General features: G+C 48.2%; 1 protein-coding gene and 1 pseudogene across 1 annotated transcript in view; both read right to left on the reverse strand.

Annotated features, from left to right (window-relative positions):
- The window catches only part of prkd1 (protein kinase D1), a 34,292-nt gene extending 17,156 nt beyond the window's left edge, over positions 1-17,136 (reverse strand). The window contains exons 1-2 of the mRNA XM_035610151.2: positions 16,538-17,136; positions 2,365-2,503 (exon numbers count right to left, since the gene is read on the reverse strand). Coding sequence (XP_035466044.2) covers positions 2,365-2,503; positions 16,538-16,813 — 415 coding nt within the window. The 5' untranslated portion in view covers positions 16,814-17,136. The remainder of the gene's footprint in view (positions 1-2,364; positions 2,504-16,537) is intronic.
- Positions 17,137-19,226: 2,090 nt separating this feature from the next.
- LOC118286052 overlaps positions 19,227-24,080 on the reverse strand; it is an 11,367-nt pseudogene continuing 6,513 nt past the window's right edge.

The following is a 24,080-nucleotide window of genomic DNA, read 5'->3' on the forward strand; positions in this document are numbered from 1 at the left end:
AGATACGGTTTTAGATCCAGTTTTCTGCCTCTCTCCCGCTCTCTCTCTCTCTCGCTGCATGTTATTTCTTGCTGTTTCGCTTTCACACACACACACACACACACACACACACACACACTCGAACTGTGGTCCTCCAGTAGAATGTGGCTCTGATTAGACATTATGCTGCAGGAAATTACCAACATTTATTCAAATTATTGTTTATGCCTTTTGTTTGGAGGGCCAACGTACGTTCGGAACTGTTATTATATGCTTCAGGAAATGACTCGTGTGTGTGTGTGTTTCCTAGGTGTGAATATAAATGCCTGTGTGTGTGTGTGTGTGTGTGTGTGTGTGTGTGTGTGTGTGTGAGAATGTTATCTGTAGTGGAATTAGCAGCGTGAAGGAACTCACTTGTTGACCCACAATTGGAAAAACAAACACTGGGGACGATGGAACTGTGGAGCAGCGGCGGTGGAACGACCCGCTGAGGTGGAACTCATTACTGCATTCATGTTCATGTTCATGTTCATGTTCATCTCAACATGTGCAACAGTAATAGACTGAACTTTAATTCCCGTCTTCATGTTGATCCAACTTCTGTCCACTGAGGGGTAACACTGGTAAAATACTCAAAATTCACTCTGGAATAGTTCATGGCTGTCCCACCATAGTGACACGCCAATCTGTCATCTGTCAATCCAAACACCTGAGCCAATCACCTTTCTCTACCTTGCACCTGCCTCACTTCCTGTGGAAAGAGGAAACTCTCCAGCCACAGGAAGTGAAGGATCTCAACTCCGTTCACTCACAACCGACCTTGTGGATTGAGTCTGAACCTCGGAGGCGTCTGGATGTTGGTGAGTGGAACCTCACTGGACCTTGTGGAAGCATTTCAGCACCACTGCTGATTTAGCAATGCTAACAAAGGTCATGCTAACAATCCACGCCTCCACCATCGTGTCAGTTTCACACCACTCTTGGGATTGCTGCTGCTGATGAAGAGTCATGAGGATGAACATGAAGACGTGAAATGTGGCTATTGCATTTACCACCGAGGAAATCTGAATATTAAAGGCTCATGATAATAACTCATCTCCAAGGAAAACACATGGGTGCTACATTTGGACGAGCTGAGGTGTCCATGTTTGTTGGGGTCCATTTTTAATTACATTTACAGAAGTCACTGTCTCAGTGTTTCTGAAATGAAACCACAGAGCAAACGTCCGTCAACAGTCACCGTCAGTCAACGTGTCTGAGACTTGAGAGTCTTGAATTATTCTCTGTGAAATCAGTGAACATTTTCCAAAACCTTCTGTCTCACAACGTTAAAGACGGAGATCAAACCTTCCTGGCTCCGCCCCCTTTGTTCCAACGCAGACGGGGCGGAGAGCAGAACTTCCTGGTTGGAGGTAATGACTCCCATCATCCTCTGGGCTTTTTGATGATTGTAAACAGCCTCATCAACACATTGGCTGATTTTGTCAGTGTGTGTAAAAACCGTTCTGACTCAGGATTTATCAGGTTTCAGTTGTTTTGTCAGTTGGTTTGTCTGGAGCCGCCTGTTGCACCACACAAGCCTAATTTCCTGTTTGTTTCCTCCACACCTCCGCCTGTCACTGACGGAGGAGGAGGAGGAGGAGACGAAGAGGAGGGGGGAGGAAAAGGTTTAGGAACAGTTGGTGGAAGATTGAAAATGAAGTGGAAAATAGGTGGAGGAAGAAGAGGAATGAGTGGAAAGGGAGAAAGAAAATGTGGAGGAGAACAAAAGGATAGAAGAGGAAGAAGAAGAGTGATTAGAAGAGCAAGAGGAAAAGGAACCAGAGGAATTAAAAGGTAGAAGAGGACGAAGAAGAAGAAAAAGAGGATGAAGAACAGAAAGAAGTCAAGGAGCTGAAGCGGAGGGAAAAAGAAAATGGAGAAGAGAAGAAAGAGAGCTATGCTTTTAATTTGAAAAGGTTTTAGTTTTGTATTATTGTTGATAGAATGTTCAAAGTAAAATAAATCATTTAGACCCTAGTTTGATAAAGACAAAGAAAAAAGTGGGAAAATGCAAAAACACACAAATGCAAATGTACACTGACACACACACACACACACACACACACACACACACACACACACACTCGTAGCAGGAAACTGGGGGCGGCTGCTGTGAGGCCGTTAGCTTAGCGCGGTGTGAACACCTGAGTCTGTCTGACGGAGACGCTGCCGCCAAACCATCGTCACACATCTGGAACATGTGGAGACTCTCCACAAACAAAACATCACTGGAGGTATTTAAAGATGCAGTCACTTCCTGTTTCTTTCCACACACAGTCACACATGCGGTGGTGATTTCCCACAGCCCCTCCCACCTGTGATGTCACGGCGGGCGGCGCTCACCTGACAGCACGGCCTCCACCAGGTCTCCGTCCTGGATCTGAGCGGCCGAGCGCAGCAGCTGCAGCACGTTGTCCGACGTCTGGTCGTGGCGAAACAGCAGGATCTTCTCGTACATCCCGTAGAACCCGCACTCCGGCAGCTGACGGGGACAGAGAGCAGAGCGCCGAGCGGGCGGGTTCAGAGCGCCGGGGGCGGAGCTACCGCACGCTGGCGGTCCGCTACGTCACCATGACGACACCGCTGCTGCCGAAAAGTTGTTTGAGATTAAAGTCAAACAGCACAAGTTTCAGACTCTCTTTTCTTGAGGAAAACGTCAAGCTGGAAACTTTTTTATCTTTTCCATGATCATCAAATTAAGTTGTTAAGTATATTTTCAATTCCCTCACTGTATCCTGTTGTCTCTGTCCTCTGCAGAGATCTGGACAATCTGAACGATTTTCATTTTACAAGTAAGACGATCCCAAAACACACGTCACATGACCAATTCACCTACACTGGTCATGTGGTGTAAACAGGAAGTAGATCATCTCCTCTGCAGGAGGGAGGAGGGAGGAGAGGAGAGGAGGAGGGAGGAGAGGAGAGGAGGGAGGAGAGGAGGAGAGGAGGAGAGGAAGAGAGAGGAGGGACGAGGGAGGAGGGAGGAGAGGAGAGGAGGAGAGGAGGAGAGGAGAGGAGGGAGGAGGAGAGGAGGAGAGGAGAGGAGGGAGGAGGGAGGAGAGGAGAGGAGGAGAGGAGGAGAGAGGAGGGACGAGGAAGGAGGGAGGAGAGGAGAGGAGGAGAGGAGGAGAGGAGGGAGGAGGAGAGGAGGGAGGAGGGAGGAGAGGAGAGGAGGGAGGAGAGGAGGGAGGAGGGAGGAGAGGAGAGGAGGAGAGGAGGAGAGGAGGAGAGAGGAGGGACGAGGAAGGAGGGAGGAGAGGAGAGGAGGAGAGGAGGAGAGGAGAGGAGGAGGAGAGGAGGGAGGAGGGAGGAGAGGAGAGGAGGAGGAGAGGAGGGAGGAGGGAGGAGAGGAGAGGAGGGAGGAGAGGAGGGAGGAGGGAGGAGAGGAGAGGAGGAGAGGAGGAGAGAGGAGGAGAGAGGAGGGACGAGGGAGGAGAGGAGAGGAGGAGAGGAGGAGAGGAGGAGAGGAGGGAGGAGGAGAGGAGGAGAGGAGAGGAGAGGAGGGAGGAGGAGAGGAGGAGAGGAGAGGAGGGAGGAGAGGAGAGGAGGGAGGAGAGAGGAGGTTTGGTTTTCAAAGGCCCTTTATTAAGACATTAAACAAACAAAATAAAATGATTGTGACCTCAACATTTTGAGGGTAAGACAGTAAAAAAGGAAAAATTTCAAAAATTAACAAATAACTCCCCTCCCTCCCCAACAGCCCACATCCGGCTGAAGGCCAGCACATCACCCATCATCACAAAGTAGGTGTGTTCCACCCGCAGTCTGGCTTTCAATAACCCTTTCAGAACCGGCATGGGTTCCACACTGCCCACGTTCTGGGCCCGGTTCCTTCGTGTCAGCCATATGGCCAATTTTGCAGAACCAAATAAAAAGTTTAAAAGAGTGTGCACAGTCTTTTTCTTGGCACAGTATTTTGGGCCAAAAATAAATAACGAAAAGGAAAAAACCTCCCCAAGCCCTTGGAACCACACCTTCAACAAATCAAACACTGGCAACAGGCGAGGACACTGAACAAACAGGTGAACCAATGTCTCAGAGTGTGAACAGAAGATACAGCCCTCCCCTAGCTCCGGATCAAGGTGTGCTCTGTATCTGTTCGTAGCTATCGCCCCATGCACAATCCTCCACTGGAGGTCTGCTGTCCGCTTCTCAACGGGCAGCTTGTACAGGGACCGCCAGCTGCCTTTCGGGGAAATGTCTGGGCCGAAAAACTCAGTCCACCTCGACTCTTCTATCCCTGCCAGAGAGTTCAGAGTCAAGGTCTTTACACAGGCCTGATAGAGGTTCTTCTTCCCTGCCTCCTGAAATGTGACCAGGTGAGGGGTTGTGAAGGACAGCAGCTGGTTTCCCCCCTCCTGCCACTCCCCCACAGCCGGGGTGATGGACAGGGAAGGGAACCTGTACTCACACCCCTCACTCCACTGGTCACACAGGGTGCGGTCTTCAGCCAGTGCTCTCAAGGTTGGTGGCAGAGCAGCACAGACTTCCTCCACCACTCTGTGGACCAGCCTGGCAGAGGTGATGTTGCTGGTCTCCCTCAGTCTGTTGACTGACGCCGCCGTCATCCTCATCAGATGGCCTAGTTTGGTACATCCAGCTCCTCTGAGGTTGGCTCGGAGGCTGGCAGACTGCAGCGTCCGGGTCCTGAGGAAGTTGCTGAAGAACAACGGTTCTTCAAACACCCACAGGCCCGGAGTCTCGTTGACGTTGCGTGTAACCTGGAAAATCTGCCATGCCTCCAGCACAGACGAGTAGAACGGCGTCAGCCCAGTCAGGTCCACGTCCCCAAGTTGTAGGAGGAAGAGGTGCTTGTCATAGCCCAAACGTCCAGCTCTCCTCAGCAGCAGTCGGGCTGTGTCGCACCACCTCGGGACACAGTTGAAAAGTAGTTTTTGTGCTGACTGTAATCTAAATGATGCGATCCTTGCCTGGATGTTTATTAGTCCCTGTCCTCCTTCAGCCACAGGCAGGTAGAGGGCAGCTGCTCGGATCCAGTGTTTACCTGACCAGAAAAAGTCCACGATGGATCTCTGAACTTCCTCTATCAGGCCTCTCGGTGGCGTCAGGGCAATAAGTTTGTGCCAAAGGGTCGAGGCAACCAAGTTATTGACCACCAGAGCTCTTCCCCTATAGGACAGCTGGGGTAGCAACCATTTCCATTTAGACAACCGAGCACACACTTTCTCCTTCACTCCCGCCCAATTCTTCTTTTGAAAACCCTCTGAGCCCAAAAACACTCCTAAAACTTTCAACCCCTCCTGCCCCCACTCAAGCCCCCCAGGCAGACTAGGCATCACCTGATCCCTCCCCTGTCCTACCCACAAGGCTTCACTTTTGGCCCAGTTGACCCGTGCAGACGACGCTCGTTCATACAACGACAGGGTGTCCTGCACATTCTGAACATCCTGCTGGTTGGAAACCAGGATGTTCACATCGTCTGCGTAGACCGAAAGAGCCGGAAAATCCTGGTCGAGTCCGAGTGACCCAGGCACTGTGAGACCACTGAGTCGCTTCCTCAACATACACAGTAATGGCTCAATAGCGAGACTGTACAGCTGACCTGAGAGAGGACAGCCCTGCCTGATACCTCGTTTTACTGGGATTGGCCGACTCAGCCCTGCCCCCATCTTCACCAAACATTGTGCATCACGGTACAATACACCAACCCAAGCCAGAAACCCATCACCAACACCAAACGCCTTCAGTGCAGAAAACAAATATGAGTGATCAACCCTATCAAAAGCTTTCTCTTGATCTAAAGAAAAAATGCCAACACTTAAATTATGATATTTACATAAATCAATTACATCACGCATAAGAAAAATATTGTCCATAATTGTTCTGTCAGGAATGCAATAGGTTTGGTCCGAGTGTACAACTATTTCCAGAATGTTTTTGAGTCTATTTGATAAAGCCCTTGAGAGGAGTTTGTAGTCTGTGCAGAGGAGAGAAACTGGCCTCCAGTTCTTTAGTAAGGCCAGGTCTCCCTTCTTTGGCAGCAGAGACAGCACGGCTCGCTGACAGGAGACAGGAAGTGATCCTGTCCTGAAGCATTCCGATAAAACACTGTGAAAATCAGCTCCCAGAAAGTTCCAAAATTGCTTGAAGAAGTCAGAGGAGAGACCATCAATTCCAGGTGCCTTTCCGGAAGACATCTGATGAACAGCGGTTGTTAATTCCTCCATCGTCAGGTCAGCGTCGAGAGCAGCTTTCTCTCCCTGGTTGAGCTGTGGAAGCCCGTCCAGGAGCTCCTCACGGCACTCCTTGCTGCACTCCTCCGCCCCAAAGAGATTGGCATAGAAACCCACCGCATGGCTCCTCATCTCTCCTGGACTGGTGGTCACTCTGCCTCCTGGAAGTTGAAGGCAGGTCATCTGCTTCCTCTGAGCCGCTGACCTTTCTAGATTAAAAAAGAAGGAGGTGGGGGCGTCCATGTCCTTGAGCTGAAGGAAGCGAGACCTAACTAGAGCTCCCTTCACTCTCTCCTGCAGAAAGGAGCTCAACGCCAACCTCTTCTCCTTCAACAGTTGACCTGTTGAGGGGTCTGGATTATTGTGCAACCCCTCTTCAATGTTTTTAATGGTGGTTTCCAGCTCCTGGACAACTACCTTGATTCTAGCAGTCGAATGGGAGGTGTACTGCTGGCAAAAACCACGAATCTGTGCTTTACCCACCTCCCACCACATCTTCAGAGAACTAAAGTTTGTTTTCTCAGCCCTCCACTTCTGCCAAAAGCATTCAAAGCTCTGACAGAAATGACTGTCCTGCAGGAGCTTGTTGTTGAAAAACCAGTGTGATTTGACCCTGTTGCCTGGTGAGATGACCAACTCTACACTAATGAAATGATGGTCAGTGAACCCTACTGGACTGATATTACTGTGTGCTAGTCTTGAGCTGAGGCTTTGAGAGATGTAAATCCTGTCAAGTCTTGCTGCACTCACCCTGTTATTGCTGACCCTCACCCATGTGTACTGCCTAGATTGTGGATGCTTCACTCTCCATGCATCTAAGAGATCTATATCTGTGATGAGGCTGTTGAGGCTCTGAGCTGACTGTGGGTGGGGTTCCTCACTTGTCCTGTCAATGGTGAAATCCGTGGTGCAGTTAAAATCTCCACCGATGATGAGCTGATCCTGCTGGTAATTCCTCAGCTCATTTCTTAGGGTTGTAAAAAACCCAACTCTCTCTGTTCCCTGATTTGGAGCGTAAATATTAACGAAACAAAAAACTGAGCCTTCTACTTCTGCTCTGACGATAAGCAGACGGCCCTTCACCACTTCAGTAGAAGATACGACAGTTAGCCCTGCAGATGCTTTGAACAGCACAGCTACTCCTGCACTGAAGTTGGTGCCATGGCTAAGGACCCTGGGACCTTCCCACCAAAGACCCCAGTCTGTCTCGTCTGCTGGAGTAGTATGTGTTTCCTGTAGGAACAACACATCTGTATGTTTTAGTGTCGAGAGTTCAGAAATTAGAGCCCTTTTCTGTCTGTCTCTCCCTCCATTGATGTTTAAAGATCCTATCTTAAGGCTCCGCATAAAGAGTTCAGAAAAAAGGAAACAAGTTGAAACAAGGAGAGAAACGTAAATAGAAGAAAACACCATGTGATGCATGATCGTTCTATTTCCTGGTCTTTCTTACAGGTCGAACTATCGACACCTTCCTCAAAGCTGTGATGTGCTTTTTAAGTCGGAAGCGTTTCTTTTCATCCAACAGATCAAACCCGACCACCCTTTTTAGTATACTAACAGATCTGATGAATTTATCAATGTCACTGAAGTGATCGCTCACTTTCACTGATTTCTTGAAAGTCTCATCTAGAAAGTTGTTAATTTCCTCTAGTGAGTAGAGATCAGTGCTCTTGACGGGAGTTTCACCAACGGATGTTGTGTCTGACCCCGAGTCATACTCCATGTCATCTCCCTGAGCTGGTGCCTGGCTAGTGGGTCTCCCCTGTTCTTCACTGGGGGTCACACCGTGCTCTCTGTCTGCTTCAGTCCTGACTGCTGCCTGTGCTTGTGATGGTCCTGCACACTGAGAGATGCTCAGGTTTCCTGCAGCCGCAGACGCCTGCTGCCTCTCGGCCAGAGTCTGTTCCACCTCCACCACCTCGAGCCCACCAGGCCCACTGGGCGAGGCGGACTCGGGACCGGCCGCGTCACCGGCCGCTGGCGCCGCATCACCCGCCGCTGCCCCGGCGTGAGCGGCGCTGCGCGCCGCATCGGCGGAACCAAACGCGGAACCAGAAACGGAACCAGACGCGGAGCCGGACGCCGCCTGTCTGTGAGGGCACGCATAGCGTTTGTGACCCACGTCTCCACACTCGAAACACTTGATGCTTCCTGAACTCGCGTACACCACGTAGTGCCCGTCACCGTGCTTGACCCTGAACGACACCTCCAGAGTCCAGGAACATGAAGGCCTGTCGCCTCAGGGACTGGACGTGCCTCAGTTTGGGATCCTTGCATCCCAGGCTCAGCGTCCTGAAGCCGCTGGCCAACTTGCCGAACCTCCGCAGCTCGTTCTCCAGCAGCTCGTTGGGGATGAACGGAGGAACCCCGGACACGGTGATCCGCGTGGAGGGAGCTGACAGCGGGGACACCTGCACGAAGATGTCCCGGATGAACAGCTGATGGACATGCGGCTCGTCCTTCAGGAACACCACCACGGCCCTGTTCATCTGGTCGTGTCCGACCTGCTGTCCGACCGCCAGGAGGACTTCCTCCACGGTGCTGTCACTGTCCGGCGGGACGATCCTCGCTCCCTGCCGGATCGATGGAGGTGGCGTCTCGGAGGACGCCATTCCTCCAGGAGACCAAACAAAGACCAAACAAACAAAGCTCCGATCTCTCAATAAACACTATAAATAATAAAGACTTACCCGATCATGCACAAATACAGATGAAAAGAACAGTAGAGATAACTGACAAACAAAAGAACATTCAAATCTCCGCGCCACTCGAACTTCCACCACCACCACTCACGATCACACACACCGGAAACGGAAGAGGAGAGAGGAGGAGGAGGAGGAGGAGGAGGAGGAGGAAGAGGAGGAGGAGAGAGGAGGAAGAGTAGGAGGAGGAGGAGGAGGAGAGAGGAGAGGAGGAGAGGAGGAGGAGAGAGGAGAGAGGAGAGGAGGGAGGAGGGAGGAGAGGAGGAGGGAGGAGGGAGGAGGAGAGGAGGAAGGAGGAGAGGAGGAGGGAGGAGAGGGGAAACAGAACACACAAAGTGGGAGAATATGACGAAGACGATGTTCTCCCACTCATTAGACCTTCATCTTTCTCTCACATAGTGCATCTGTCTTTATTTACTTCATAACCTCAGTCAGCCTCTCCATCAAACATGGATTTGTGTGTGTGTGTGTGTGTGTGTGTGTGTGTGAGTGTGTGTGTGTGTGTGTGTGTTGCGTCACCCTAGCAGCGGCGCTGCTCTTGTTGTCATGACAGCGAGAACTCAAGGCTACTTCCTTTCCTTCTCCTCCATCTCCCTCTCTTTATTCAACTCTGTACTGAATACATATTGTACAGTGTGTTGAGCCACGACTCTGTGATCTCTGTGCACAGAGCTCACCTGTAATAACTTTAACTAACCTGTGATAACGTTAACTAACCTGTTATAACGTTAACTAACCTGTAATAACGTTAACTAACCTGTGATAACGTTAACTAACCTGTAATAACGTTAACTAACCTGTGATAACGTTAACTAACCTGTGATAACGTTAACTAACCTGTGATAACGTTAACTAACCTGTAATAACGTTAACTAACCTGTGATAACGTTAACTAACCTGTGATAACATTAACTAACCTGTGATAACGTTAACTAACCTGTGATAACATTAACTAACCTGTGATAACGTTAACTAACCTGTTATAACGTTAACTAACCTGTAATAACGTTAACTAACCTGTGATAACATTAACTAACCTGTGATAACGTTAACTAACCTGTGATAATGTTAACTAACCTGTGATAACGACAGTGGAATATTAGAAACACACATCAACACACTGACAGTGTCTGTGTGTCGCGTCCCGTTCAGGCTGAACCTCTTTGTCTGAGCCGACCACTTCAGACAATGAAAATGAAACATCCACGTTTCAGTGATTTTCCTTTTTTTCTTCTTTTTTTTTTGTTAATATGAATCTTTCATCGATTTTCCTGCAGCTTTAAAAATGACGATCATCCAAACTGGAGTCGTGAGCTTTTCAACGATGTACCGGTCCACGCTTAGAACATCTAATGGAGACGGGTGAGAGGGCCATCGCCATGACGACAGGACATGCCGTACCATGCCATTTATAAAGGTGTGTGTGTGTGTGTGTGTGTGTTTAATGAGCTCCTCATGAAGTATAAACCTGAGACTGAACGAGACACACAAACATAGAACTGGAAACAGAGAGCGAGCGAGATGTTACTTGATAAAAGGCTCCGATGAAAGGAGTCAGAGACCTGATGAATATTCACACACACACACACACACACACACACTGAATAAAAGCTGATTGCTGTTGTTTCTGTATCCTTGTTTATCCACTCATTCATTCATTAATTCATCTATTTTCAGAGACGTCCCTCATTATGTTCATACGCACTTAATACACAATATGCTAAATATATAACAATACAGCGAGAACACTCAGTGAGCAGACATGATAAGAGCAAATGAATGTTAAGTAAATCCTAATAGCTGATCTTCATGTGCAGAGAAAAAGAAAAGCGGCGTCCTGCTCGCTGAACGGACACGCACGTGAACAGGAAGTGCTGCCGTGGTAACAAACACACCAAACTCTGTTTATAATTCTTCATATTTTAAACATTTCCTGTCTGAATATCGTAGACGATCAGTTAAAAAACAGACGTGAGATTCTTTAGAACTGATCGTGTCCGACATCGCTCTTGAACTCACACTCGCTGTGACTGTGACAAAACCCGCAACCTCCATAATCCTCCAAGCAGCTCCCAAACTCACTCTTAGCCGTAATTATTACATATTGAATCTGGAATCATGAAACTGACTTTACAGAGAGTGAAAAATAACTTTATCAACCTAAACTTCACCAAGACAGAAACGAGAGAAAAGAGAGGGATGAATAAAGAGACGGGAAAAAAAGATGGTGAAGATGAAAGAGAGAGAACAATGAGATGTTCTGCTTGTGTATGTGTGTGTGTGTGTGTGTGTGTGTGTGTCATAATGGCCCTCAGAAGGACACTTCATAGCCACAATCATCATCAGTTGCCTGGCAACAAGAAGAAACCGCCACCGACAGAATCCCAGTTCGCACAGCTTTATTATTACTGTTCGAGTGGCATAGGTGTGTGTGTGTGTGTGTGTGTGTGTGTGTGTGTGTGTGTTGAGCTCGTGCCTTTGAGAATGTTCCATTAGCTTCTGGAAAGTGTCTGTATATAAAAGCATCAGTCATCATTTCATCATCTCACGAAACATTCATTTCTCCACATGTCAGGGAACTTTCAGTCAAGTCGTTCTGAGTTCACATCCGGATCTGAGGCCGTTTTTTTTCACCCTGTTTGGTCCCAAATTTTCAGGAAACATCCGTTTGGCCAAATAAAAAAATCAGATGTTAAAGATGAAGAGGCTGTCGTGACCTCCTGACCTCCATGCAGACGTCCGATTCACCTGCAGGTCGGCTGTTCCGAGCCAATCAGAGCTTCACAGGTTCACTGTTCGGAAAAAAGGTTTCTCCAAGAACTCACATGCTGCTCGACGCTCTCAGAAGGTTCCTGCAGGAACCTTTTGGGATTCCTCACAATGAAAACTGGTTCCTGAAGGAAACGTAGTTGAATTAAGGTTCCAAGAGAAACTGGTTGATAGAGGATGAAGTTTACGTTTGTGATCTCACGGGAGGACGACATGAAAACCCTGACAGAATATGATGACAAGTTCAGAGGATTGCTGCTTCTACTGTTTCTATCCATCCATCCATCCATCCATTTATCCATCCATCCATCCATTTATCAATCCATCCATCCATCCATTTATCCATCCATCCAACCATTTATCAATCCATCCATCCATCCATTTATCCATCCATCCGTCCGTCCGTCCGTCCGCCCGCCCACCCACCCACCCACCCATCCATCCATCCATCCATCTATCTATCTATCTATCTATCCATCCATCCATCCATCCATCCATCCATCTATATATCCATCCATCCATCCATCCATCCATCCATCCATCTATCTATCTATCTATCTATCTATCTATCTATCTATCTATCTATCTATCTATCTATCTATCTATCTATCTATCTATCTATCTATCTATCTATCCATCCATCCATCCACCCACCCACCCACCCACCCATCCATCCATCCATCCATCCATCCATCTATCTATCTATCTATCTATCTATCTATCTATCCATCCATCCATCCATCCATCTATATATCCATCCATCCATCCATCTGCGGTGTCAGCTGTTTGCCCTCTCGGCCCGTCTATCTATCTCATCAATACTTGTATTACCTTTGCCAAGTTTGTCTGTCAGCAGGATGAAAAACTCTTAAACAGTTTTCCAGTAAACTCGGTGGAAGGACTGAACATGGAGCAAGAAAGAATCCATGAAATGTTGGTGTGGATCTGGAGAAAGGGGGCGGGGCCACTTTCTTTAACATTGTGACACGGAAGGTTTTTGTCTCAAACAGAAACGCCGGTGAAGAATCTAAAACCCTCAGATGTGTTGGTCACATGTTCCGGGGGAGAAAAAAAAACCTGCTGCGAAAAGTTCTGCTGAGTTTCTGAAAACGTTTTTAAATTGAAAAGAATATATAATAATCATAATTTCAGACGGAACCTGCTTTCAAGCACGCACACACACACACACGCACACACACACCTCATACTGTTCATCAGTTCATTTGGTGCCATTTGAAGTGTTAAGTGTCGCATGTTGCGAGTGGCGTCACACGTGGCGAGGTGACCTGCTGTTCTTTATGTTCCTCTGTGTGTCGCACAGTGTCGAGCCATTAGCATCCTGGCTCTCAGGTTTCATGTGTGTGTGTGTGTGTGTGTGTGTCACGTTCAGGTGTAACAGTCTCACTGTGGGGAAATAAGGTGATTTTCACATGAAATTAGACGATTAGTGAATGGAGAGAATGGACATGTCACAATGAGTGTGTGTGTGTGTGTGTGTGTGTGTGTTTGTGTGTGTGTGTGTGTGTGTGTGTGTGTCTGTGTGTTTGTGTGTGTGTGTGTGTGTGTGAGAACTCGTCTCAAGTTTCTTTTCACACTAAGCAGCTGTTTTCCTCAGTTGAATGTAAAGGGAAACACAGATGTGAAATGTTGCTCCCATGCTTCCTGGTCCCAACAGATTCTTCTTGTTCCTGCTCACACAAACAAATCAGGACCATCAACAGGAGGGAATCTTTTGATTGTCGTCGCTGTAATCCCATCAATCGGTAATCCTGTTCCAAACCCATCTTCCACCCATCTGCAGCCTGTCCCAGTCCCAGCCTGACCCCAACCCTTATCTGGTCCCTGTCCTGTGTCAAAAAATTCCCAATTCCAATCATCACCCATTTCAATCCTATTTCAATCTCTCCCAATCTCCTCTGGATCCCAAGCCTACGCTGTCCTTATCCTGATCCCATACCGATCGCTTTCACGATTCAATCTGGGACTTGTTCTAATTCTGTCCCTGCATCCTTCCCAATCCCAATCCTGCACCAAAACCATTGTGATCCCATTCCAAAACCAGTTGCAATCCAAACCCAGTCCTCACCCAATCGCATCAAACTGAGTTTACACACAACCCTGCTCCCGTTCAACTCAGTCTTGTTCGAATCCCATTCCGACACACTTCCAATCCAGTCCAGATCCCTCTCACCATTAAATATCGATCTAATCCCGATCTCAATCCTGAACCCGTCCCAATCTCATCCAGATCTGGACCCATTCTGTCCCAAACCCATCTTGATCCTCAATCCAGTTCCAATCCCATTTCAATCTCATCCCACTATTTTCCTCTCAATTCAGTCATAATCCTTCTGGGATACCGCCGCAATCCCCACCTCCCACAGATGATCTTTAAAGTTCTGTCCTGTAGCTCGTGTGTTTCATGCAAAAAAAAAAGATAATGGATTTGATATTGGTCTGATTGTTGAGAGCGAAGGAGAAACTACATTTGCGTCAACACTTTCATCCGTGTAAAGGAGAGTGAAGAAGTCCAAGCTGGTTTATCTCTGCTCGTCTTTGTTTCTATCACATTCACCAGGACACTGACGCTGTTAAGCGAGCGCTTAGCAACAGCTTCTCTGTTCAACTCGGCTCACGAAGCAAAAGCCGCAGTTAAGAACGGAGAAACCCCAGCAGAGCGAGCAAACAGGAGCAGAATTCATCTGGAGAACCGACCTCGGGAGTGAATCACCGCTCTGACTAACACCGGAGCAGATCTCAGATAAAAAACTACTGCTACAACACACCATGATCCTTCGTCTTTGTCTGTCCTGCAGCTGCACCTCAACCTCCCACGACCACAGCTGAAGGAGGAAGGATTGAATACAAACATAAAAAAAAGACATACAAATTCACCTTCATCCAGTAATTTCACGTGTTTCCATCAGCTGCTTTGTTTCTGAACTAAAACTTAAACCTTGGACTTCATCACCAGCTCAGACTAAGCTACTATAGCTAACTTAGCTAGTAAAGCTAATAAAACGTTGCATTAAACCCTGGACCTGATTACCAGCTCTGACTTAGCTATACCCTAGCTAACTTAGCGTGTAAAGCTAATAATGTGTTGCTAACATTACCATGACCCTAACCCAGGTTTTAGCCACTTGACTGCGTACATTTTTATACACAGTCTATGTATGAAAGCAGAAACTTGTCTAAACTAGCAGCGTGGTCACAAAGGTCACAACGGTCACAAAGACTAAATTTGTGTTGTAAGCAACAGTTAGTGTCACTATAGACGACATCGCCTGTGGCACTGCACATTATCCATACATGTTATTGAATATTCCTCTCAGTCTAACGCACAAACACACGTAGCATGTCGGCAGCGTCTGTCAGTTGTTAAACCGAGTAAATGAGCAACGCCGACCCAACCGCATCAAACCCTGAGCAGAAAGAAAAGAGGGAGTCTGTTGCCTCAGGTGTCAGTTGTTTCCCCGTGTGACTCACATGTATCATTAATGACAAAAAGGATTCAGTGTTTTCTGCTAAAACAATGGTCTTGTGATTGAAGTATTTGTGTGCATGAGGCTGTGACCTACTTAAAGGATGAAATGCATTATCAGAGTCTGTTTTTCCCGAGTGAACCACCCACGTCTGAGGCATGAGCGCCACACGTGGCACATAAATACAGTAAGTGGGGTCTTCATATGCAAAAATAATTCAGCATCTCTCGTACAGGGGAGCACGAACCTTCAACAGTTTGACGAACTGTTCCCTCTTCACCCGAGGCCGGACGCGGTGGGCGGCTCATCTCACTCTGTCAACAACCCCGGTTACGAACACAGTATGTTACATATCCTGTGTCTCTGCGTCTGGGACCATTCAACACATGACCAGTGAGATGGTGACAGAGCTTTCAGCCACATAACCAGTCACACTTGTAGGCTACTGCCACATGAATACGTTGTTGTTCATGTCTATAACGTCCGCGCTACCGCCAGTTTTCGAGCGACTAAAATCTGGAGTTTTGGAAAAACTGCTTCGGTGTTGCGTTTCCGTCTGGACGAGGAGAAACGATGAGGCAATATGACTTTGTTTCCTGATTGGTCCTCATCGGTGACAGAGAAAATCTTCCCCCCCAAAAAGGCCAATCTGCCCGTTTCCACACACTACTTTAATTTGAATATTAGGAATCAAATGATTCAAGATTCACAGTAGATGGCGCCAATTCTCACCAACTTTTCCACCTCTTCCAAGTGACTTCCCATCGGAAAGGCTAGCTGGTTAGCATGCTAACTTCAGTAGACATAAGGAAGTAATAGAAACAGAAAGAATGAATGTTTGATTTGAATAGACTGGTAGGTAAACTAAGCTAACGCTAACATTGCAATGTAGCGATAGCATCAACTCACACATAGCACCTTTAAGGTTTTTGTCCTCTATTTTCTGGCCTGTAGACGACCGCTGCGTTGGAACTTAGTTTCCAGTTCGTCATTATTGCACGAACCCGCCAGAAAGTTCATCAACTACAATGTACAAAGCTAATAAGACAACGAATGTGACGGGAATCACTCCCGCTATAATTGAAAGGTTGATTAAATCTCATCTGACTGTATTTTATTTTATTCTGTTGTAGTTGTGTGTTCAGTTACAATTTGTACAAGTACAAGTGGCCGAATATTGTTTTGGGACAGAACCAGACCAACACCAGGTTGGGTTAGTACATCAGGACCCATCTGTGACTTCCATAGTCAAAATAATGATTGTACCTTAAATGCATTCATATTTAAAAGTTCTTGTTTTTCTTTTGTTCCTTTAGCAATAACTTTGACAGGAGTGACGGGGCTCGCTGAGGACTCTGGGTTTTACCTTCTGGTCCACGATGGAACACGCCACCTCCCGGACCTGACTCAGGCTCAGCTCGGCGGCGTCCAGCAGCACCGGCTCCCGGCTCAGACCTATCTGGATGTGGAAGGCGATCACTCCTCCTCCTCCTCCTCCTCCATCTCCTCCTCCTCCTCCTCCATCTCCTCCATCTCCATCTCCTCCTCCTCCTCTTCCTCCCCCGGTGCCGCTGCCGGTGTTGGCCCCCCCCCCTGAGGACGGGAGCGGGCTGTGCGCTCGGATCAGCGGAGGCACACTCATGTGAGCCTCGTCCCGGCGGCTCCCGACGCTGCAGAGGAACAATCAGGCGCCTCGAACACAAGTGACCGCAGGTGTAATTGAATGTGGAGAAGCAGCAGACGAGCTTTGAAACCGCGACGCTCGGACGCACGGAAACTGCCCGACGCAAAAATAAGTTTCCAAATGGAAACGACGACTTGTGAACTACAAGAAAACTAAGAGGAAAAGCGCAGAAGAGCCGCGAAAAGACAAACAGAGGAAGGACTTGACCACAGGCGGAATCAAAAGAGCCATGATGAGACATTACTGGACCAGACAGCTGCGTGAGGCGGGAGACAGAGCCGAGGACGTCAACAGTGGGGGGGGGGGGGGGGGGGGGGGGGGGGGGGGGGGGAGAGAGAGAAGGGGGGGGGGGAGAGAGAGAGGGGGGGGGAGAGGGGGGTGGAGAGAGGGAGGGGGGGAGAGAGAGAGGGGGGGGGAGAGGGGGGTGGAGAGAGGGAGGGGGGGAGAGAGAGGGGGAGAGAGGGAGAGGGGGGGAGAGAGGGAGGGGGGGGGAGAGAGAGAAGGGGGGGGGAGAGAGAGAGGGGGGGGGAGAGGGGGGTGGAGAGAGGGAGGGGGGGAGAGAGAGGGGGAGAGAGGGAGAGGGGGGGAGAGAGGGAGGGGGGGGTGGAGAGGGGGGGGGGGAGAGAGGGGGAGAGAGGGAGGGGGGGGGGAGAGAGGGGGATGGAGAGAGGGAGGGGGGGAGAGAGAGGGGGAGAGAGGGAGAGGGGGGGAGAGAGGGAGGGGGGGGTGGAGAGGGGGGGGGGGAGAGAGGGGGAGAGAGGGAGGGGGGGGGAGAGAGGGGGATGGAGAGAGGGAGGGGGAGAGAGAGAGGGGGGAGAGGGGAGGAGAGGACAGGGGGTGAAGAGGAGGAGAGGAGGGGAGGGAGGAGGATGGAGAGCGGCTCAGTAGACGAGTTGAGGATGTTCCACTCGTACGTATATTTCTGACACTTTGATGTGTCTCATCTGTTACTGGTGATGATGTAAAAGATCTGATTTATTTTCCACTCGTTTTAAAATAACACTGAAACACTGTGGTGCAGTTAAATCATTTGTATTCTTTGATTTCATCGGATTTCCTTTTTAAATAAACCTCCATCCATCCATCCATCGTCTACCACTTTATCCATTTAAGGGTCGTGGGGGGCTGGAACCAATCCCAGCTGACATTGGGCGAGAGGCGGGGTTCACCCTGGACAGGTCGTCAGCCTATCACAGGGCCACATACAGAGACAAACAACCATTCACTCTCACATTCACACCTACGGTCAATTCAGAGTCTCCAATGAACCTGACCCCATTCTCATGTCTCTGGACTGTGGGAGGAAGACGGAGAACCTGAGAGAACCTGGAGAGAACCCACGCACACACGGGGAGAACATGTAAACTGCACACAGAAAGGCCCTGGTTGGTTTGAACTGGGACTCAAACCCAGAACCTTGTTACTGTGAGGCTAACCACTACACCACCGTGCAGCCCTTTTTAAATTAACCTGAAAAATAAAATAATTGAGGAAACATCTGTGGCCAAAAATAAAATCAGTCGTCAGAGATGGAGAGGCTGTCGTGACCTCCTGACCTGTGGCCTGGCTCCATTCATCCATCCATCCATCCATCCATCCATCATCCATCCTCCATCATCCATTCAACATCCATCATCCATCAGCCATCCATCATCCATCATCCATTAAACATCCATCCATCCATCATCCATCATCCATTAAACATCCATCCATCCATCATCCATCATCCATCATCCATTCAACATCCATCATCCATCAGCCATCCATCATCCATCATCCATTCAACATTCAACATCCATCATCCATCATCCATCAGCCATCCATCATCCATCATCCATCATCCATTCAACATCCATCCATCCATCATCCATTCATCATCCATCCATCCATTGTCCATCATCCATTCAACATCCATCATCCATCCATCCATCCATCGTCCATCATCCATTCATCATCCATCCATCCATCCATCCATCCATCCATCGTCCGTCATCCATCCATCCATTTATCCATCCATCGTCCATCATCCATCCTCCATCCTCCATCATCCATCATCCATTCAACATCCATCATCCATCAGCCATCCATAATCCATCATCCATTAAACATCCATCCATCCAACATCCATCATCCATCAGCCATCCATCATCCATCATCCATTCAACATTCAACATCCATCATCCATCATCCATCAGCCATCCATCATCCATCATCCATCATCCATTCAACATCCATCCATCCATCATCCATTCATCATCCATCCATCCATTGTCCATCATCCATTCAACATCCATCATCCATCCATCCATCCATCGTCCATCGTCCATCATCCATCCATCCATCCATCATCCATCATCCATCATCCATCTCTCTACCTGTTGCGTCTGAGCACAGATTCCTCAGTGCTGCTGCTCAGTCGGCTAAAAGACAAAGTGAAGTGCACTGGTTGCTAGGAGACACACACACAGATATACACAAGGACACACTCCTGCCAGCCCTCCTACGCTTCAACTTCGCTTCCATTCACTTCCATTTATTTCCAAGAATGATGGCATATGATGTGTGTGTGTGTGTGTGTGTGTGTGTGTGTGTGTGTGTGTGTGTGTGAGTGTGTGTGTGTGTGTGTGTTTCAGTAGGTCAGCGTTTGGATGATGTTGACAGACAAACAGAAAAGAACAAACAGCTACGAATGAATCATAATAGTTGTTGTTATTATCATGAAGTCGGCGAGAGACGAACATTATTACGAACAATATTCAACACATTGTTTCATGGTTTTATTGCGATGATAGTGGAGGTGGTGCAGATCTCATCTGCACGTTGGACTGATGTTTGACGTTAGAGACTTTTGAACCTGTAATCTCTTGGTGTGATCATCTGCCTCTTCCTGAATGTGTTTCACCTGAGCTCACTTGTCTCCGCCTCCCTCTGGTGTCGACTCTGTCGCCTCGTCGCCGCTTCGTCGTCCTGATTGTTTTTCTGCACCTGTTCCTCCTTTTGTTCCTTTTGACATTTGACTTCATTCTCTAAACACGAGAAAGTTCTACTTCAGCCATCAGACCTTCAGATAGATCCCGAATCCCAAGGAGATTGATCGAGATATGATTGATCAGGCCTCAGCGTGATTTGAGAAATCATTCATCCAGGTGCTGTACGAATATCAGGTTAAACCCGGGGGAAGGAAAAGAGTCGGGATTAAATGTTCAACCGGGGCGAGAGGAAGTGACAACCAGCACTAATCCCGTCACCAGAGAGACAATGAGTCTGCTTCACCTCTCAGTGTCACACACACACACACACACACACACACACACACACATTTTTCTAAAAATCTCCCACAAGGATAAAATCCACACCAGACGATCCGTCCTCTCAGTGTTTGGCTGCAGTGACTCACTAGAACTCTGGAGTGTAGTAACCTCGTCCTTATTTATAGACCCGTGCGTTAAAACAGTCTGATGATGAGGATGAGGATGACGATGATGATGATGATGAGTCAGAGCAGCCAACTTGATGATGGGTGGATGGATTGTCTTTGTCGGCAGCAGAGAGAGAGAGAGAGAGAGAGAGAGAGAGAGTCAGACGCAGGACAGAAACGTTACTGGACATGCTGCCCTCTTGTGGTCGCGTCAGAACTACGTCGCTATTATGAAATCCCAAAGAAAATGTGTTACTTTAAAGCTACAGTGTGTAATATTGAATATATTGTCGATGTGCGTTGAATTCTCACCGCTGAAACCGGAAGAGGAATCTTCGGTCGCACCGTCTTCAGCAGGCGAACAAGTCTGAGTTCGTTCATGTAGGATCATACTTCATTATGTATTGGAAGCGAACGTCGGAGCGCGTGAATCTTCGTCACTCGAGGTAGTTGTAAAACGACACGATTGTAGCAAGCTGGTTGCAGTCTGCAACTTCGCCACCAGATGTCGCCAGATATAACACACTGTAGTTTTAATGTTTGTTTTTAAAACAAGCGAAAACCCGTGTCATGTTTTCTCCGTAATGTCTTTTGACGCAGTGGGGTGTGACATCACGGCGGCCTCGACCTTTTTCAACACCACGTTGTCGTCAGTTCATCTTTTTTATTTAGTCCAAGTGAACGTTGAAAAAAACAAAAAAACGTCCAGATGAACGTGTTAACAAGAGGAACAGACAGACGGACGCGACGGGAAATATAATACAACATAACACAACATATCACCACGTTACACAACCTGTTAATTAAATCATGTCAAAAAAAAAATCTGTCATTTCATCGTCTGAATTTTCTCGAGTGAATTTGTTCTCCAACATGGAGCGCACACACACACACACACACACACACTGTCAGATTTGACACCCACCACCCGCCGTTACATTCTTACAGCCTCCCTCCCTCCGCGGGTGCTAATCCCGTCACCGTGGGTGTTCAAGATGCGGCAAAGTGCTAAAGAAGGCGCCGTCTCTTCCCAGTAAACTCGTTGTGTCGTCGATGTTGTTGTGCAAACGATTTGTGGGGAAGTTTGACGGCGCGCGGCGAGGTACAACGGTATCGTCAGAGGGGCAGCGAGCGGTGGGAGGGGCTGGAACGGCCCCACCGCAGGGAAACCGACAACGCGTCAGTCGAGCTGGTCGCAGGTCACGCCTCCCGCGTGTTCGCTCGTCTTAACAGCTTTCACATTCCTGTCGGAACAAAAATGTTTAAAAAACACAACACACAGAGACATTGTTGAGACGTTGTGGGTGTGTGTGTGTGTGTGTGTGTGTGTGTGTGTGGGTGTGTGTGTGTGTGTGTGTGTGTGTGATCACACAGTCACAGAGAGATGTTGTGATTTTTCCGCCTTATCAAATCAGGAGGCTTCGACCGTCCGTCTCTCTCTGTGGACCATGTGACTGACAACTCAAGTCAACTACAACTCCCATGGTGCATTTCACGAGTAAGCATCAAATCCGAGTTACACACGTACACCGGAGTAAATACGGAGGAAAACCCATTCGACCATTTTCCACATCGGTTCTGGACGAACTGGAACGACTGCGTTGCCACGACGAAGGGTTTTCCAGTTCACCTCCGCTGCAGGTGTCGCTCCAGATGGATCTCTCCACAGCAACAGTGTCCGAGGCTGAAGCGGACGCACAGTATCTAAAGATGTGTATGATTTCATCAGCGTAACAAAGAAAAACCTGTCCAGACAATTCAAGAAGGCCTCTGGGAGCGATGCCCTCCCTCCGACAGGAAGTCGGACATTTTGTTTGAAAGTTTTGGCCTTCATACTTTTACGCTTCGACGGATCCACTTGACATTTGCGAGGCGCACAGAAAACACCTTCAGGATCAACAGTGATCGGTGTTTCCGTCACAGAGTTTCCATCCTGAAACCGGAAGTTATGGAAGGTACACGCTCCGATCGGAACCAGACTTCTCAGGCATGAACACATCTACACGTCAATAACATGACACATGTACGAGGGCCCGATCGTCGCTGCTCACAGCTTTAACTATTAGAATGTTTGAGATATTTCTGCTGAGTGCTTCTGCTCAGCTGAGCGGCGGCGGCTCGTTCTCGCCTGTTATTTTTAAAGTACATTAACGAGTCGGTAACAAAAGGCCTCCTCAGGAGAAACGGCACTTTTCTCACAACATATGTTCCGCCGCAGCACGTTGGAATAAATTACCAAACAGTCTTTATTTAATCATCTCTGAGGCTGTCGCCTCCCAGGCTGCGGGTCACAGCGTCACATCGCCATGACTACACTGTGAAAGGTATTCCAGAACAACGGGAACATCTGGGAAAACGTTCTTCACTTTACTTTAAGCATAAATCTACTGTGGCAAAGCGAAACTGAGGAATCTTAGTTGGCTGAAGGAGCCAAGTGCTGTTTTTGAAGTTTTACATTTTTATTAATTTAAATTTCAGACAAGCAGTTGAGGGAAATCATGCGTCTGAACAATGTCGGACAAACAGTAGCAGGCGCTGAGCTTTCTGCAACGCTAATTAATAATATTCGCCCGTTCTCTGTCGGACGCCGACGTCGGTGACCGAGAAATTCCGCAACTTTCAATTCACGTCGCAACATTTGTGCAACCGGCGTCACGAAGTTCGGTGTGAACGCAGATTCACAACCAGCTCCTTGAACTGCTCTAGTCTGCCTAATACCTACTTTTTATGTTTGATACTTTTGTTGCTGCACTTTTGTTCATTAATGTTTTTTTGACGGCGAGCGGAGGAGGAGGGGCTGAGGAGGAGAAGCCCCTCCCTGTGAACCAACTCGACAGGTTTCAGCACCAGATAAAATAAAACCGCTCGCGAGGAAGCTGTCACCTTTTGCAGCGCCACCTCTCCACCTCGTCGTTCATCAACATATGTCAAAGGAAATGAAACATGAAAGCTGACGGCTGCGGCGCCGCAGCGCGGCTGCAGGCGGCGCCGCTCGTCAATATTTACATAAAAAAACTCACCAGGGAAACGCCGAGCGCGACGGAGCGGGCGCCGTTGTCACCCTGATACTCACAGGTTGGTGTGTGTGTGTGTGTGTGTGTGTGTGTGTGTGCCCTTGTGTTTGTTGTAAATCAGAAACGTCTGCAGACAAATCAATGTGATGGACAAAATAGTAGGTACGGCTCAGTACAGTTCAACAGCTCCAATCGTCATCGTAACACGAGCAGGTAACAAGCACGTCACTGTAACAGGAAATGGTTCATGTTCGCGTATTTAAGTCTGGGTGACTTCTCGTCCTCACTGATTCTCATCGTCATTTCTCCTCTGACACCGTCTTTTTGTTTGATCAGGTATAAAACAGCGACTCCAGCTCTTCTTCTTGCACGTACACGATGTCAACACGTCAATATTAACACAACAGTGCTGCCTCCTGCTGTCGGCGTGCTGAGCCCGAGGCGACTCGTCACATCCTATATCATTCATAAAGGCTTTATACACACACACACACACACACACCTGCTGATGATCCGTCCCGCTGTGAATCATTTATCAACTTGCCAAACAGTGATACACATTCCATATCACATGAGTGCATAACGTCCTCATTTTTCATTTCCTGTTTTACTTTGACACGTTTCATCATTTTCCTGTGATTTCATTTCCTGCTTCCTGCGTTCCATTGCACCTTCGGAAGTCGGATCTCCGAGCCCTGAAGTCGCGGTGGTCCCAGTTGCGACTTCCGACTCGGTTGTCTGTAATTCCGAGTTAATGGAATCAGCATCAAACTCACCTGGTTCTGATTCCGTG

The sequence above is a fragment of the Scophthalmus maximus genome, chromosome 15, assembly GCF_022379125.1.
Source record: "Scophthalmus maximus strain ysfricsl-2021 chromosome 15, ASM2237912v1, whole genome shotgun sequence".
NCBI classification, from domain to species: Eukaryota; Metazoa; Chordata; class Actinopteri; order Pleuronectiformes; family Scophthalmidae; genus Scophthalmus; species Scophthalmus maximus.